Genomic DNA, 17511 nt, shown 5'->3' with positions numbered 1-17511 from the left:
GGACGGAACTGGTTCACGCATTATCGTCCACTATATCGAAGGAAACTAAAGGTTAGTCGAAGGTCAGCTAGATCCCCGACATTGCTGGTCCTTCGAACCGGATGCAGACCACGGGAGGATTTAAAGGACAGATACTGGAGTTACACTGCATGACGAAGGTTTGATTTGGGGGAACCACGCTTGGAAGGCAGCCATCTCTAAACTACGAGACCCATTGTTCTATAACACCGCCATCAATTCATCCTGAGGGAAACGATAGTTGCGCGCCATTGTGAATTCACCATAGCACCGACGCTAGTGCTGGACAATGGACATGTGGAACCATCGACACGTTTTGGAGTTGCAAAATTGGTAGAATCACTGGAGTGTCTTTCTACAGCCAGTTAGGTGAGTGGAACATTAGTATACGTCCAGCCGCTGGACATTTTCTTTTGTGATTCTAACACCAATCGTTGTAACTTTCTGCTACGTTCGTGAGCCACGTGAGCCGTGCTGGTGATTGGTTATTCGACACGAAAGGCAACTGCATGTTTGCTGATGACCAGTACTGAATGCATGCGAGGTCAGCGTTGGACGTGGTTACGCTGTTTTATATTAAAGGAATTGGACTATATTGTAACGACGATAAGCGACGTGATAACTGGGCCCGTGCTTCAATCAGTTTACCCAGGTAAATTTACTTTTAGATATATGCCCGGCCCTCGCTGGACCTTTGATGCTGCGCATTAAAAATAAATTATCTCTTTCGACACATTGTGGAGTGATTCTTCTTTGGATTGGAGCCCTGGTTATTCGCCGTAAAAACTATTTTCACGGTTGATATTTTCGATTGCTACTACACTCTTTTGTCCAGGTGAGGCAAGAGTATATGTTCTGCCGAAGTCTAGTGTTTTGGGATACTACATTGCAATTTTCCCTTCGTAATGCGCTGGCTGATATCTGTACTTTGGAGATTGTTGTATGTGGTTTATGCGTTGCTGATGTTCGCTTACCTGGTCACAGTGCCGGTAAATGTTGTCCAGGTAAGGCGACAGTATATGTCTAGCCGAAGTAGGAAAATATCGATACTACATATTATTTTCTCACACGATTGTATATACTACTGAGTGACGTCAAGATCCCGTTGAATACTGGACCCAATACCACTGGAATTGCGTGTGCATACAAGGGTGTAGACACTCATTTAAAAATAATCTGCAGTCGCCGTTGTCAGTTTTCCAGGTAAGCTGACACAGTGTATGTCTAGCCAAGGCTAGGTCAGTTTTTTGGAATACTACACCTGTTAATCCCTGTTCTGTGTACGCGAATATCTACAACCATGCCGCCAACGGGTTCAGCAACGTCGGTGAAAAAGGCTCCATCACTGAGGGCGCTACATACGAAGCTCAAGGGACTGCAAACATCGTTGAACAACATCGTCAAGTTCGTTCAATGCTGTGATGAAAATACGACTGCCAGCCAGGTATCAGTTCGTCTTGAACGATTAGATGAACTATGGGAGAAAATCGGGGAAACCATATACGAAATCGAATCCCATGATGACTTCGAGGCAGGTGAAGAGGCTTTTTCCAAGGAACGCGTGAACTTCGAAGATCGCTACTACGACGTAAAATCTGCCCTGATGGATAAGGCAAGGGAGTTGCAAGATGCTCCCGTCTTGGAGCAGTCGGTTAGGCAAACCGACACGAATCAGCATGCATCCATGGATCACGTTCGGCTCCCGCAAATACAGCTACAGACTTTTGATGGTAACATCGATGAATGGTTCAGCTTCCGGGATCTGTTCACTTCATTGATTCACTGGAAGACTGAATTACCAGAGGTTGAGAAATTTCATTATCTCAAGGGGTGCCTCGAAGGAGAAGCTAAGGCGTTAATCGATCCCTTGAAGATAACAAAAGGCAATTACCAAATTGCCTGGGATTTGTTGGTCAAACGCTACAACAATAGCAAGCTTCTAAAAAAACGGCAGGTGCAAGCACTGTTTAAACTGCCTGTACTGGCTAAAGAATCGTCGACCGAGCTACACAAATTACTGGAAGGTTTCGACAGGATAATTCAAACACTGGATCAGGTAGTGCAGCCAGTAGATTATAAGGACCTTCTGTTGGTTGATGTCCTCAGCTCTAGATTAGATCCATATACAAGACGAGGATGGGAGGAGTTGTCTTCTGACAAGGACCAAGACACGTTAAAGGATCTAACAGAATTTCTTCAGCGGAGAATTCGGATTTTAGAATCACTCCCGGCAAAGCCATCGGAAGGTCGATCAGACTCCGTAATGGCACAGAGGAAAAAACCATTTGCGGTCCGCACCAGTCATAGTGCATCACAATCATCAGCCGGGAAATGCATTGCTTGCTCGGATAGCCATTGGTTGCACGTATGTCCATCGTTCCAACGAATGTCAGTTGGTAGCAAGGAGTCCTTTCTACGCTCACACTCTCTTTGCCGGAATTGCTTCAGGAAGGGCCACCAGGCAAAGGATTGCTCTTCAAAGTTTTCTTGTAGAAGTTGCAAAGGTCGACACCATACGATGGTTTGTTTTAAACCGGACGACGAGAACGGTAACAAGGCTTCTTCGGGAGAAGGGAAAGCCTCTACAAGTACACAAGATGGAAAGGTTGCAAGTGTAGTTGCTACAGATGTAGTAACATCTAACATGGCACATCAACGTGCCTCTAAGGTTCTCCTCGCAACAGCTGTAGTTCTCGTCGAAGATGATGATGGGAAACGTCACCCGGCACGTGCCCTACTGGATTCAGGATCAGAATGTAACTTTGTTTCTGAAAGGTTGTGCAAGCTCATGAATATCTCTAAGGATGGGGTTGATGTTTCTGTGGTTGGAATCGGCCAGGCGTCTACGAGAGTACGACATCAGATCCATACCACAATACGATCGCGAAGCTCATCGTTCGTTTGTAGCATGACATTGCTGGTGTTACCGAAGGTTACGGCCAACCTACCAACTACAACGGTTTCAACAAGGGGATGGGATATCCCCGAAGGAATCATACTAGCAGATCCAGCATTTTATCAAACGAATAGTGTAGACCTCATATTCGGAATTCAATCTTTCTTCGGCTTTTTCCGGACAGGCAAGGCTATTCCATTAGGTGATGGGTTACCTTTGCTTACCGAATCGGTTTTCGGTTGGGTTGTTTCCGGAGAAGTATCATCTCCTACTCAATCTTCGCAAATTTCTTGCAACATGGTGGTATCGGACAACTTGGAGGAGTTGATGGAGCGGTTTTGGTCCTGCGAGGAAGTGGGAGACAGCTGTAATTACTCCCCGGAAGAAGCGCGCTGCGAGGAGCAGTTTGGGCGCACAGTTCAACGAGGATTGGATGGCCGATACACAGTTACCCTTCCGAAAAATGGTGAATTCATATCGAAATTGGGGGATTCTAAGGATATCGCATTGCGACGTTTCCAGGGTCTGGAAAGAAGACTGGGCAGAGATCAAGATCTACGCAAGCAATATCAAGCATTCATGGCCGAGTATTTGGAATTAGGTCATATGCGGAAGGTGGCGGACGATACGTGCGTTAAACGATACTTTTTACCACATCATCCGGTTGTAAAGGAGGCCAGCACAACCACTAAGGTCAGAGTGGTGTTTGACGCTTCATGTAAGACCTCTACAGGGATTTCCGTAAATGATGCTCTTTTGGCAGGGCCAGTTATTCAACAAGATCTTCGGTCAATCATGTTGCGCTGCAGAACAAGACAAGTAATGATCGTTGCGGACGTGGAGAAAATGTTCCGGCAGGTTAAAATGGCCCAAAATGATACGACTTTTCAAAATATACTATGGCGGTTTGATATGGAGGCAGAAGTAGAGACATATGAGCTAACCACCGTGACTTACGGTACGAAACCTGCGCCATTCCTAGCAACGAGGACCTTAAAACAGCTAGCTCTGGATGAAGGAAGCAGTTTTCCGCTTGCAGCGAAGGCGATGGAAGAAGATGTCTATATGGACGACGTGATTACTGGAACCGATGACGTCAATGTAGCCATAGAATTGAGGAAGCAATTGGATGCTATAATGGCCAGCGGCGGATTCAGATTGAGGAAATGGGCCTCAAATAATCAAACCGTACTGGACGGTATTCCTCAAGCTGACTTAGCACTCCCGATGGTGGATGGTATTAGTTGGGATCAAGACCAAATGGTAAAGACTTTGGGTCTGACTTGGTTACCAAAAATGGATACGTTGAGATTCAACTTCGACATTCCGGCGCTACTCCCAGATCAATTGCTAACAAAGCGAAAGATTCTTTCAATTATAGCATCGCTATTTGACCCGTTAGGACTTATCGGAGCGACCATCACGATAGCAAAGATATTTATGCAGCGGTTATGGAGTATGCGAGATGCTCAGGGTAACGCACTGAATTGGGATTGCCCGATACCCGAAACGGTGGGTGAGGAATGGCGGAAGTTTCATCAGCAGCTGCCGTCATTGAACAATCTGCGCATAAAACGATGTGTTATCGCACCAAGAGCTGTGTCGACTCAAATACATTGCTTCTGTGACGCATCGGAAAGAGCTTACGGGGCATGTGTGTACCTAAGAACCTTTAGGGACAACGGAGAGATTACGGTTAGGCTTCTAACGTCCAAATCAAAGGTGGCACCTTTGAAAACACAGTCACTGCCACGGTTGGAGCTTTGCGGTGCATTACTTGCAGCACAGCTTTGGGAATGGGTTTCAAACTCCATTGGATTAACGCACGAGGTACATTTTTGGACGGATTCAACATGTGTGCTTCAATGGATTAAGGCTCCATCCAATACATGGACGACGTTTGTGGCGAACCGAGTCTCGAAAATTCAGACTCTGACAGAGAATTATATATGGCGTCACGTACCAGGGGTCAGCAACCCAGCGGACCTAATTTCGCGCGGAGTCCCGCCAGATCAAATTCATGGGAGCAGCATGTGGTGGGAAGGGTCAAGTTGGTTAAAGGAATCAGCAGATCGATGGCCTCGGTCACTGGACACTGTCATGGATGAAGTTCCAGAACGACGTCGAAATGCAGTTGCATGTGTGTCAACTGAAAAATCGAATTTCATGAACAAATATCTTTCTAATTTCTCATCTTATACAAATCTGCTCAGAACAACTGCTTATTGGTTGCGGTTGATTCGAATATTGCGAAAAACGGAAGGAGAGGAGGCACGAAGTTTCTTAACTAGCACAGAATTGAGGGAAGCAGAATTTGTTATTGTGAGAATGGTTCAACAAGATATGTTTTCGGAGGAGCTAAAAGGGCTAACCAGCGGTAAGGGCGTTCCTCGCAACTCGCCGTTAAGGTGGTACAAACCAATTATTTCGGAAAATGGTGTATTACGTGTAGGAGGCAGATTGGGTCATTCACAGCAACCGAACGATGTGAAGCACCCAATGGTTTTGTCGGCCAGACACACGCTGACGGAGATGATATTAAGGCATTATCACCAACAATTATTGCATGCCGGACCCCAGCTACTACTGAGCACGATCAGACTACGTTTCTGGCCGCTGGGTGGCCGCAATTTAGCTAGGAAGGTTGTCCATCAGTGTCATCGTTGTTTCCGAGCCAAGCCCACATTATTGAAACAGCAAATGGGCGAACTTCCAGCTCCCAGGGTAACAAGATCCAGGCCGTTCTCTCGATGCGGAGTGGATTATTTTGGGCCAGTATACACTCGAGCAGGGCGGCGTCTGTCGGCTACCAAATCATACGTGGCCATCTTCGTGTGCATGAGTACGAAGGCAGTGCATATGGAGCATGTCACAGACCTATCCACAGAACGCTTCCTACAAGCTTTACGAAGATTTTTTGCCAGGCGAGGGCGGTCATCGGATATGTACTCCGATAACGGTACAAATTTTGTCGGAGCTAAAAATCAATTGCGGGAACTCTTCACACTGTTAAAAGACTCCAGGCACCAACAAGCAGTTACGAAAGAATGTGCAACTAATGGCATTCAATGGCACTTCAATCCGCCGGCTGCCCCACATTTCGGTGGTTTGTGGGAAGCTGCCGTGCGTTCAGCGAAATATCACTTGTTGCGAGTTCTTGGTGGAAATCCGGTATCTGCAGAAGATTTTATCACCTTGTTGGCACAGGTAGAGGCATGCCTGAATTCGAGGCCATTGACACCAATGTCAGATGACCCAACAGACTTGGAACCACTCACTCCAGCTCACTTCCTGATCGGTGGATCATTACAAGCTATTCCAGAACCCGATTATGGGTGTGTGCAGTTGAATCGGCTTACTCGATGGCAGCTTGTCCAACGTCAGTTACAAGATTTCTGGAGGCGCTGGAAAATGGAATACTTATCGCAGCTTCAGAGTAGAACCAAAAATTGGGGACCATCCTTAAAGATTGATGTTGACAGATTGGTGGTAATTGTTGATGCAAATCAGCCACCAATGCGATGGAAACTTGGACGAATCGACGAGCTACATCCAGGACAAGACGGTGTGGTACGAGTTGTCACTGTCAAAACGGCAACTGGACGTCTCACTCGACCAGTAGAAAAACTTTGTCTTTTACCAAGGATCGAAGAAAGAATGGAAGATACACCTCAAGCAGTCATCACTCCAGCGTGATAGTGTCATCCAGTGCGTCGAAGGGGATTTCTTTCTCTTTTTTCTTTCAGAAGCTTGGCATCTTCAGGGTGGGTGAGGATGTTGGATTGGAGGACTACCCTAATACCCACAACACGGTTAAAGTACGCAGCCAATGGATCGCTGGTGCGAAAGAGACTAGTGATGTCGGAGCTGATGATCCACATAACCTCACGGGTCGTCTCGGTCTAACACGAGAGAGAAAGAGGGAATCATCAGGATGGAGATCATCTCGATCGTCCGCGATCGAAGAGTCAGTCGCTCACAACCCACGATCGCTATCGGTTGCACAGAGGTTGAACCTCTGCTGTTTTTTAATGTGTATTAATTATAATTAGATCGTAATAAATGTTAAAGTTAGGTCAATAAATGTGTTTAAGTGCAATCCGTCTATGCATGTTTTAATCGCCGTGTGGTGAAGGTCCGGAACTCCAGGCAGATTGGTCGCCAAGGGCATGACCAGGACGGAACTGGTTCACGCATTATCGTCCACTATATCGAAGGAAACTAAAGGTTAGTCGAAGGTCAGCTAGATCCCCGACAAGCATGTTGTTTGATCGTGCAGTGAATATCGTGAACCAGATTCCATGCCATGTCAAACAAACGAGTTGAAAATAAAAATACACATTGAACTAATTTCACCCAAAATTTCAATAGAAAATAAGGAATTTGATTCCATAAAATAAGGAATTTGATTCCGTACACCCTATAGAATCGTTTAAACCAAGATTTGTATATCTCATATGGACAAAGAAATAATAATGCTGATTTCGGTTTTACATTCGAATCGCTCTCGTTTCGCTCAAATGTTCAAAAAAGGTATATAAAAATGACAGTCTCGAGCTACTCTGAGCTGAAAACACGAAATCAGCACAAGTTCGAAAATAAACCATCAACATTGGTTTAACTTGATTGCTACTGGATTAAAGTAAGCACTGTCGAAAAAGTGGATAATAAATAAAAGATCAGTTTTTAATTATTCAAGTGAGGCGGATAAGGTATCTCTTTATTCTTTTTTAATCAATTATTAAACACTATTCACAAATTGTTTAAATCTCTATGCCATTATCTGCTTAGCGGTATCCTGTTTTTTTTGTTTTATCTCGGAATTCATAACTTGAAATAAAATCTAGTTGTTCTCCTATTCTCTTATAGTGTTTTTAGTCCAGTCTCTACATTAAATTAGTAAACCAGTAATACGGTTTCTCCGTCGCTCCTCGCTATTCTGAGGTAAGCGTACTACTTGATAGCGTTCTACCACGATTAACCATTAGGTGTTTGTTCAATAAAGTTATTAACATATTCATAGGTCGTTATTTTGCTCAGTAATCGACAGAAGTTTATATCCTGTCCGGTAATAACGTTTTGGATGTTCACTGCTTTAAATAATAAGAATTCGCATATCTCTACATGGGAAACTTCAGTTGCAGTTACTGCTCTTTGCTCATAAATATGGTACAATTTTATTTACAAGATTCTTGTGAGTTCATAAATCGTGCTTTTTGGGGGTTGGCTTATTTGTTAGTTGTTCGGCTTTTACAATGTTTCGTGCAACGTGAAGAGTACGAGTTGAACTATTCGATAGTTTTTTATGTTAGTTTCTTTTCTTTTAGCGTATAAATTAATCAGTTTTCTATCCTGAAAATTTACGATACAGTTTTTTGAGGATTAATTTTCAAGGTTCCTTACAATCTTACATAGTAAACTGTAATGCTACCATTAACTAATTTGTTACGAAGTAAAAGAAATCTTGATAGGGTAATGTTCCTTTCTTACACTGTCGGCAGGAACGCGATTACAGAAAATTATAAGTGATTGAATGAATATTTTTCTCGTTTTAGAAGGTTGTGTTCGCACATTATGTTTAGTGACGCCTCTCTAAATTTCACCAATTTTATGTGACTCGCGTGATTATGATTTGGACAGTGTTGTTAGCGATAAACATAATTAAACGAAAGAATTAGAAATTGAGTAAAAAGTTTGCAGCTTTTACTTTGGTAAGAATTGCTAACCGGAAATTCTATTGTTAGTTTTGTTTAGGACGGCGTATCATTATAGTGTGTAGTTATGACCCAGTTTTATGTTCAAGTCCGGATGTTTCGCTGATTACTCGCTTTGCAAAAGGTAAACTGAGGGTGGCTTTGTTCTGTTCGTGAACAGTCTGCGGTTGTACGAGGATAAAGCAAGTCACGTCGCCTAGTGACTAGAAGAAAATTTCCTTCTCGTCACTAGGTGATGTGGCAGTGAGAATAGAGCTCCAGGCAACCTCAATTGACCGCCTTCGATACCAGTTTGGCCTTACCAAGCCGTAACGCGAGTGGTGACGTGAAAACAGCCGAATAGGGGTTGAGAGCAGCTTGAAGCAACATTTAATGGTGTTCCAAATGACAGACTTGGATAGTTCCATCGAGCATAGTTTGCATATATTACATAACTAGACTTACCGTTCTGAGATTCACCCACTTCAAACTTCACTACGACGATAATCTATCAAAAGCAAACCGATAAGTGGGATTTATCTTCATAGTTGCAGCGGAGCACAGAGGAGTAACTGGGGTCGAATCCTGGCCAAAACTATTTTCTGCTGCTATTGCTGTTATTATGCCTTAACATGAACTAAAATAGACAATAACTAGATTTTGGAACAATTTAGCATATATCCACCCACCAGTGCAAAGGTCCTTTCGAATACTAGTAATTGTCGGCTGTTCGGCCATCTATGGAAGCTGTCCTTCAATGTCAGCTTCTTTTACCGAACAGCCTAGATAAGCCGTGTAGTGTCGGTAGTGGTTGTTTCAACAGGTTAAGAATTACACTACGGACTACCTGTTCCAGTGGTAAAAATCCACCAAACAGGGAACCCCAATTCCATAGTGTTATGCGACCCGTGCTATGGGTAAAATTGTTGAGGGGTTTTAAAATAATCTCAATGGCGAACGGAGCCTGGGAAGAGTTGGGCGAACTCCCCAGTATGCTGCATTACGCAGCGGAACGTTCACTCTACGCACCGAAGTTTTTTCAACGATTAATTTTGCCGAATTTTTGTTGGCTGGGGGTTTGCTGAGACTCTCGGCTGATGGTAGTTCGGTGAAGTTTTGCTGAGTTTCGAATATCAAATTTCGATGTTTACAGATGAACCTGCCCAGAGGCCGTGTGGTATCCGGCCAAGAGTTGAGCCACTGGGGTTCTGCTCCCATGTCGTAGGATGCGACTGATAGTAGGAGACCCTAAGTTAAGGTGTAGTTCCGTGCCGAGGACTTGATAACTGGAGGGTCTAAAATATGCCAGTCGCGCACGGAACATTTTGGGTTTTGCCCTTACTGTGTTATGCGAATCTCTGACACAGTGGACCATTATTTTCTTCGCAAATCGTGGGAATGAGATGATCGTGTCCCATTAAAACCTGATATGGCTCGCTATATGCGTTAACATCCCAACTCGCTTGGTGTCCTCTAGTTGTTGTGCAATTTATGTTAGAGATGAAATGTACAGTTCTCTAATCAACAATGGTTAGAATAGCACAAATCAATCTCCAACATAAACGTACAGCAACTATGAATTTATCTCGACTCATGCAGGAAGGTAAAGCTTCCATAGCATTGGTTCAAGAACCGTATTTCCATAAAGGAAACTTCTATTTTGGAAAGTTACTTAACACTGCCTGCTGACAACAAGACAGGCATGACTAACCCACGTGAAATGCCTCGTGCTTGCATTCTTGCAAATAAGGCTATTGACGCGTGTCTCATATCGGAGCTCACAACTCGCGATATCTGTGTTGTCACAGTTACACTGACTGTCGGAAACGTAGACAATTTATATATATATATATATATATATATATATATATATATATATATATATATGTATATATATATATATATATATATATATATATATATATATATATATATATATATATATATATATATATATATATATATATATATATATATATATATATATATATATATATATATATATATATATATATATATATATATATATATATATATATATATATATATATATATATATATATATATATATATATATATATATATATATATATATATATATATATATATATATATATATATATATATATATATATATATATATATATATATATATATATATATATATATATATATATATATATATATATATATATATATATATATATATATTGTTCAGCATACCTACCGCATAACGAATCATCTCCTTCTGATGATTTCAAAAGCGTTGTATCATATTGTAGCAGAAATGGGCTTCCGCTCATTATCGGCAGTGATGCGAATGCTCATCACATCATTTGGGGCAGCTCAGACATCAATCTGAGAGGCTCGGAACTGAAGGATTACATAAGTAGTACAAATCTCCATATTCTGAATGTGGGAAACCGACCAACTTTTGCGAGGTCTGGGAGGGAGGAGGTGTTAGACATAACACTTTGCTCTGATAGAATTTTGCATGAGCTGGGAAATAGGCAAAGTGAAACTGAACCGTCTCTATCCGATCATAAATATATATTTTTCGATCATTTTGATGTCACCTTCAATGTGGTAACATACCGTAATCCTAAATCTACAAACAGGGGCCTCTTTTTGGAAAACTTGACGACTAAATTTCATGGATATTTTCCAACAATTAGTCAACTATGCGACTTAGGACGTCGTGGATACGACAAACTCATTCACATTAGCATCCTACAAAGAAGCTTGTCCACTTCGTACTGTTAAATCGACTAGGGGAACACCTTGGTGGAGGGCTGAGCTTGAAAGAATGAAGAAAGTTATGAGAAGAGCTTGGAACCGGCGTCAGCGTGATGACTCCAGGGCTTTCCGGTCAGCTCGTAGTGCATATAAGAAATGTCTTAGATCTGCAGAACGGGCTGGCTGGCAAAACCTACGCACTAATGTCTCTAGTCTGAACGAGGCTAGCAGGTTAAATAAAATTCTCTCCAAATCGAATGATTTTCAGATGAACTCCTTAAAAACCAGAGATGGTGTTTATGTGACGGACGAAAAAGATGTTCTTAATTGTCTCTTCAAAACACACTTTCCAGGTTGTATCGATCCGGAGTTGAACAATGTTCACAGATCTCATTCTGGTGATTCGGACTCGTTGGCGTTAGCACGCACATTGATTTCCACTGAATCGGTCAAGTGGGCAGTTTACAGCTTTGCTCCATACAAATCACCCGGAAAAGATGGAATACTTCCCGTGCTACTGCAAAAGAGGATTTGATATTCTTAAACATGGCTTGAAAAAGATTTTGCTTTCCAGTCTTGCTACCAGGTATATCCCGAAAGCATGGCGAGAAATAACTGTTAGATTTATTCCCAAAGGGGGGCGCTCAAGCTATGAAGAAGCCAAGAGTTTTAGGCCTATCAGCTTAAGTTCTTTTCTTCTGAAAGCTTTGGAACGGACAATGGATCATCACATCCGGAACGTTAGTTTAGTTGAATAACCACTGCACAAAATGCAACATGCATATCAATGTGGAAAATCCACGATCACTCTGCTTCACGATGTTGTTTACAACATTGAGAAAGCCTTCTCGCTCAAGCAATCTAGCTTGGGTGTATTCCTAGATATTGAGGGTGCTTTTGACAATGTGTCCTTCCAGTCTATTCTGGAAGCGACGCGCGGTCATGGGATACCTGCATGTATCTCGGGTTGGATAAACGCAATGCTTAGTAGCCACATACTTTGCTCGTCACTGCGACAGGCTGTGATACGGAAGTTGAGTATTTGCGGTTGTCCTCAGGGCGGCGTTCTGTCACCTTTGTTGTGGAACTTGGTAGCTGACGGCTTGTTGAAGAAACTCAATGAACTTGGATTTCCAACCTACGGGTTTCCTGACGATTACCAATAATTACTAGATTTTGCATTGGAAAATCTTTGGCTTAATGCAACAGGCATTAAGAGCTGTCGAACAGTGGTGTCGACAAGTTAAATTATCAGTTAACCCAAACTTCAATGGTTCTTTTCACGAAAAAGCGAATAACAACCGGGGTTCGTCCCTTGCAGTTCTTTGATTCTGAGCTACTGTGTGCAGATCAAGTCAAATACGTTGGAGTTATATTGGATTCCAAACTGAATTGGTCTGCTCACATTGAGTTGAGAGTCAAGAAAGCGTGCATGGCCTTCGGGCAGTGCAGACGAACTTTTGGAAAGACCTGGGGTCTCAAACCTAAATACATCTATTGGATTTACACGACAATTGTACGTCCACTACTGTCATACGGATGCCTTGTGTGGTGGCAGATGGGAGAGGTGATGACAGTCCAGTCAAAGCTAAACCATCTGCGAAGAATGGCGCTCTTGGCGTTGACTAGTGCTTTCACCACGACTCCGACTGCTGCTCTTGAGGCACTTCTAAATATCAAACCATTACACATACACCTCAAACAAGAAGCACTGTCATGTGCATACAAGCTGCAGGTTACTGAGCTTTGGAACAGTAACCATGTTGATCTTGCTACCAGTCATACACGATTGTGGTCACAAATGGTTACATGGGGTGAAGATATTCTTGCTCCCAGCGATATTACATTCACATGTAGTTTTCCTTACAGGACATTCCATGTAAAGATTCCCTCTCGAGAGGAATGGTTGTCTGGCTATATGGAAAGACAACAACAAACGCAAGTGGTCTGTTACACTGACGGTTCTCTGATGGAGGGACGTGCTGGTGCTGGTGTCTACTGTCGTGAAATGAGATTGGAACAATCTCACTCACTAGGTAGATACTGTACTGCATTCCAAGCAGAAATCTTTGCGATTATGTGCGGGGTGCAATCGGCCCTTCAACTGAGTTTGTCAGGCAGAGTAATAAACTTCTGCTCCGATAGTCAGGCTGCAATCAAGGCCCTTAGCTCAGACACATCCCGGTCTAAGCTAGTGATCGCGTGCCGAACCCAAATCGAACAACTGAGCATTGTCAACACTATCTACCTTGTCTGGGTGCCCGGACATTGCGGTATTACTGGGAATGAATGGGCTGGCGAATTGGCCAGGGCAGGTTCAGCAATTGACTTCGTTGGTCCTGAGCCCGCGCTGCCAATTTCGACAAGTTGGATAAGGGAAAAAATACGGTCCTGGGCTTCGTCCGAGCACCGCAATTATTGGAGAAATCTACAAACGTGTCGCCAAACAAAGGCGTTTCTAGAACAACCGTGCCCAGTGATTTCGAAAAATCTCCTACATTTGTCGAAACTCCACTGCGGTATGCTGATCAGGGCTTTAACCGGCCACTGCAAACTCAATTATCACATGGCAACTATTCAGCGCACTGAGTCTTTTTCATGTGATCTTTGTGAATCCGACTACAGAACCTCATATCATCTGATATGCAACTGTCCAGCGGTAGCGCAATTGCGATTTCGAATCTTCAGCCGTCCTTATATAGACGAAACCATGTTTGGACGACTGAAACTCAGAGACATACTAAAGTTTCTTATCCAATGTGGTAAAGAGCTTTAGGCTTATTCGCAGGCAAGTTAAGCTACTTGTGAGTTTAACTTACCTGTTGTTTATTTTTGATTTTGTGCGGTTATTTTTCCCACCCTTCCAAATCTACTTCCCCACACCTCCTTGTCCTTTCCTTCCGCTCAGGAAATGATGAAAACACACGACAAGGCACAAATTCCCGACTACATACGGGGAACGTACCATTTAAGCCATTTGATTTCTGATTCCCAAACCTGAGGGGTAGGCCATCAGCAAATGAGTGTTTGGGACCGTGAATAAAAGGTGGAGCTAGTGTCCAGGGAAAATTGCTGGATCGATGTTTTTTTGAGGGAATTCCCTCATAGTGTTATGTCTGTTAGTCTGATTGATTGTTGCTGTCGACTGGAGTGTCGCGATTTTCTACGTGAATAGCAGAAAATGTTCAGGCAGTACACCAACTGACGTTTTTCTAAGGAACAACTCCTCCTCCTCCCCAGCTGAGGCCGTGAATCTATTCGCTGATTTCTTTCGTCAAGTGTTCAACAGCGACTGCATTGTCCCTTCGGAAGAGTATTTAGCAACGCTGCCATCGTATCTTGAAAGTTCTGGTTGCCGTTGATACGTCAAAAGGATCTGGTCCGGATCGCCACATTCTATGGTATTCCCTATCCACATGGGACTGACTTGCGATTATATGCAGTACAATCGTTCGCTAACTGAAGGAATTTTTCCTGGCACATGAAAAGAAGCCACCATCGTTCCTATTTATAAAACCAAAAACATTCACAACGTCGCGAACTATAGAGGTATCTCACTACTAATCTGTCTTGCTAAAGTCCTCGAAAAGTTAGTCTACAATGTTATGTATGCAGCTGCTTCCCACTTAATCTCGGAATATTGGCATGGATATGTCATAAAACGATCTAGATGTACTAACCTAATGGCTTATACTTCTTTGTTGTTTCCTGTCATCGAGAACCGTCAGCAGGTGGATTCAATTTATATCGACTTTTCAAAGGCTTTTGACAAAGTATCTCACAACATCGCAATCCGGAAACAAAAGCAAGTAGGATTTCCAACTTAGCTGACTAATTAGTTGTAGTTCTATATCTCTGATCGGACCGCATTTGTTTGGATAAATAACACGCGGTCAAGCATGTTTCATGTATCCAGCGGTATCCCGCAAGGCAGTCATCTAGGCCCTCTCGTTTTTATCTTATTCATTAATGATCTCTGCAGTCGTGTCAAGTCTGGAAAACTGGTGTTTGCCGATGAATTTAAAGTTTTTCGTACCATAGTAACGGTACTCTATAGCGCTTCAATAAGGCATCTGCATGGTACAAGAGTGGTGTATGCTTAACGGCATGGAAGTTATAGAACAAGTCGATTTTGTTCGTGACCTGGAAGTACTCGTTGTAAGCTGAGTTGGTCAGACCATATTACTGCAACAGCAGCCAAAGCTTTTGGGATGCAAGGTTTGCTAAAACGGAACATTCGACGATTTCTACGCACTAGTCTCTTTACTGGGCCCTGATTAGAACGGTTTTAGAGTACGCGGTGCAAGTATGGGCGCCATATCATGCCGTTCAAAGTGACCGATTAGAGCATGTGCAAAGATGTTTCGTACGATTTACTCTCAGGAAACATCAGTGGAACGATCCCGTTAGTTTACCGCCATACACAGACATATGTATGTTGCTTTTGATTTGCAAACTTTGGAAACCCGACGCATCTTTCTACAGAAAATTTTAGTATTCGACTTGCTGTCTAGCAATATCGACAGCCCACATCTTCTGTCCAGTATTAGTTTGTCTGTGCCTCGCCGTGCTCTACATAACCCCACTATGTTATGGATCCTCATTCACCGAACTGTGTACAGTGACAATAAGCCAATCGACAGACGTTACCGTAAATTTAACGGGATTTGTTATGTGTTCGATTTTAACGTGTCCAAGAATAGATATATGTCATTAATAAGAAACATTTAAGTTAAAACACGTCTGTACGGTAATGACCAAATATTTAGAAATAAAATATAAAATAAACAGATGAAAATGAAGATAAATAACATAAAATGAAGGAATACTTTTACAGGCTTTTCTAGTTACAAGATTCCGGCAGCCAAATAAAACCGCAAACTTTTTACTGCCGCCCTGCTCAGTGATAGCTAAATAACTAAACCATAAATAAAACTAGTTTGAAAGCTAAAACGAACGCTTCCAGGTTGCTTACCTATTTTTGAACAGTGTTTTTTTTGTTGGATTTCTGCTGGAGCTCGAAAACCAATAGGGCACTCAAATTTATGGAACATTTCACGCTTAGCTAAAATGAAATGTGCAATTTACCATTTTCTGGGTGTCTGTTTTTGTATGCGTTTTTTTTTGTAATAAAGGGGAAAATTGCGGGACGCAATAGACAAATATTTCTTCTAAAGGCCACTTTTTGTCAATCAGCATAACAATACGATCGGTTTTATCTTTACAATCATTTTTTGTTCATAATCCATCTCCACTATGTAGAGTTTTTAATCGCACCTACTCGCTTAACTGATTTTCTCAGCAGTTTTGAATCCTTGATTTTAGGTTGCTTTTTCGCCGTTTAGCGAATTGTTTGTCTCGACTAAACGAATGAATATAGATAATTAACTCGATTTCCTTTTTCAGCAATCTTGTTCTATGATCTGTATCTGCCTTTGTACATAACAAATCAAACTCTGCTTTAGTTATCACATATGAGTAGATTTAGTTTTCATCGGTTTGACCTTCAATGATTTTGTAATTACAACTGATGAACATTTCAGACCGATAGGCTATCCCTATGCAATCTGGTTTCATTTCACATGGGAAATGGACCGGTGCCGGAACGGTCCCACCTCCTAGAGGCTCATGCGAGTCCATAATGAATCAGATAATATATTTGGAAAGCAAACTCTTCTGTGCTGGATTTCAATCTTTCTCCTGTTTCTGAATCGGATGATCGTCGTCGTCGACTGATTGTGTTCCCGACTCGTTTGTTCTGCCTTGTTCTAAATTTATAATTGATTATCGATATTGTCTCTCATATGTGTGCACTTTTACAACTGGTTCTGTGATTATTTTGTTGAATTCCGAAACGATGCACAAACTGAACCGAACTGAGGACGAGATGAACGGTGACAAAAGTCGATGATGGCGATGATGATGATGATGAACGGTGACGGTGAATATACCGAAACACAAACTGCAAATACGCTGGGTCTGGGAAAAAAACATCAAATTAATTATTAGACGGCTCCGAACGAAACAAGACAAAAACAACATGATATGAAACTACCGCCGAATGGAAAACAGAAATTTTAAGAGATGCATTGAACAAAACACAAAAAACAAATTATTCGGATTCGCAGATTTTGTGTGCAACCAAACAGCAATCAAGCTGTTGCTTTC

The 17511-nt window shown here is 42.3% G+C and overlaps 1 protein-coding gene across 1 annotated transcript; it reads left to right on the top strand.

Annotated features, from left to right (window-relative positions):
• The first annotated feature begins 1318 nt into the window (after nucleotides 1-1318).
• Nucleotides 1319-6610, top strand: LOC131687034 (uncharacterized). The gene has a single exon (XM_058971067.1). It carries the CDS (start codon nucleotides 1319-1321, stop codon nucleotides 6608-6610), a length of 5292 nt encoding a protein of 1763 aa, XP_058827050.1.
• The last annotated feature ends 10901 nt before the right edge of the window (nucleotides 6611-17511 follow it).

Source organism: Topomyia yanbarensis, chromosome 3, assembly GCF_030247195.1.
Source record: "Topomyia yanbarensis strain Yona2022 chromosome 3, ASM3024719v1, whole genome shotgun sequence".
NCBI lineage: Eukaryota > Metazoa > Arthropoda > Insecta > Diptera > Culicidae > Topomyia > Topomyia yanbarensis.
The sequence above is the reverse complement of the archived record's forward strand: the minus strand, read 5'-3'. Positions and strand labels throughout refer to the sequence as shown.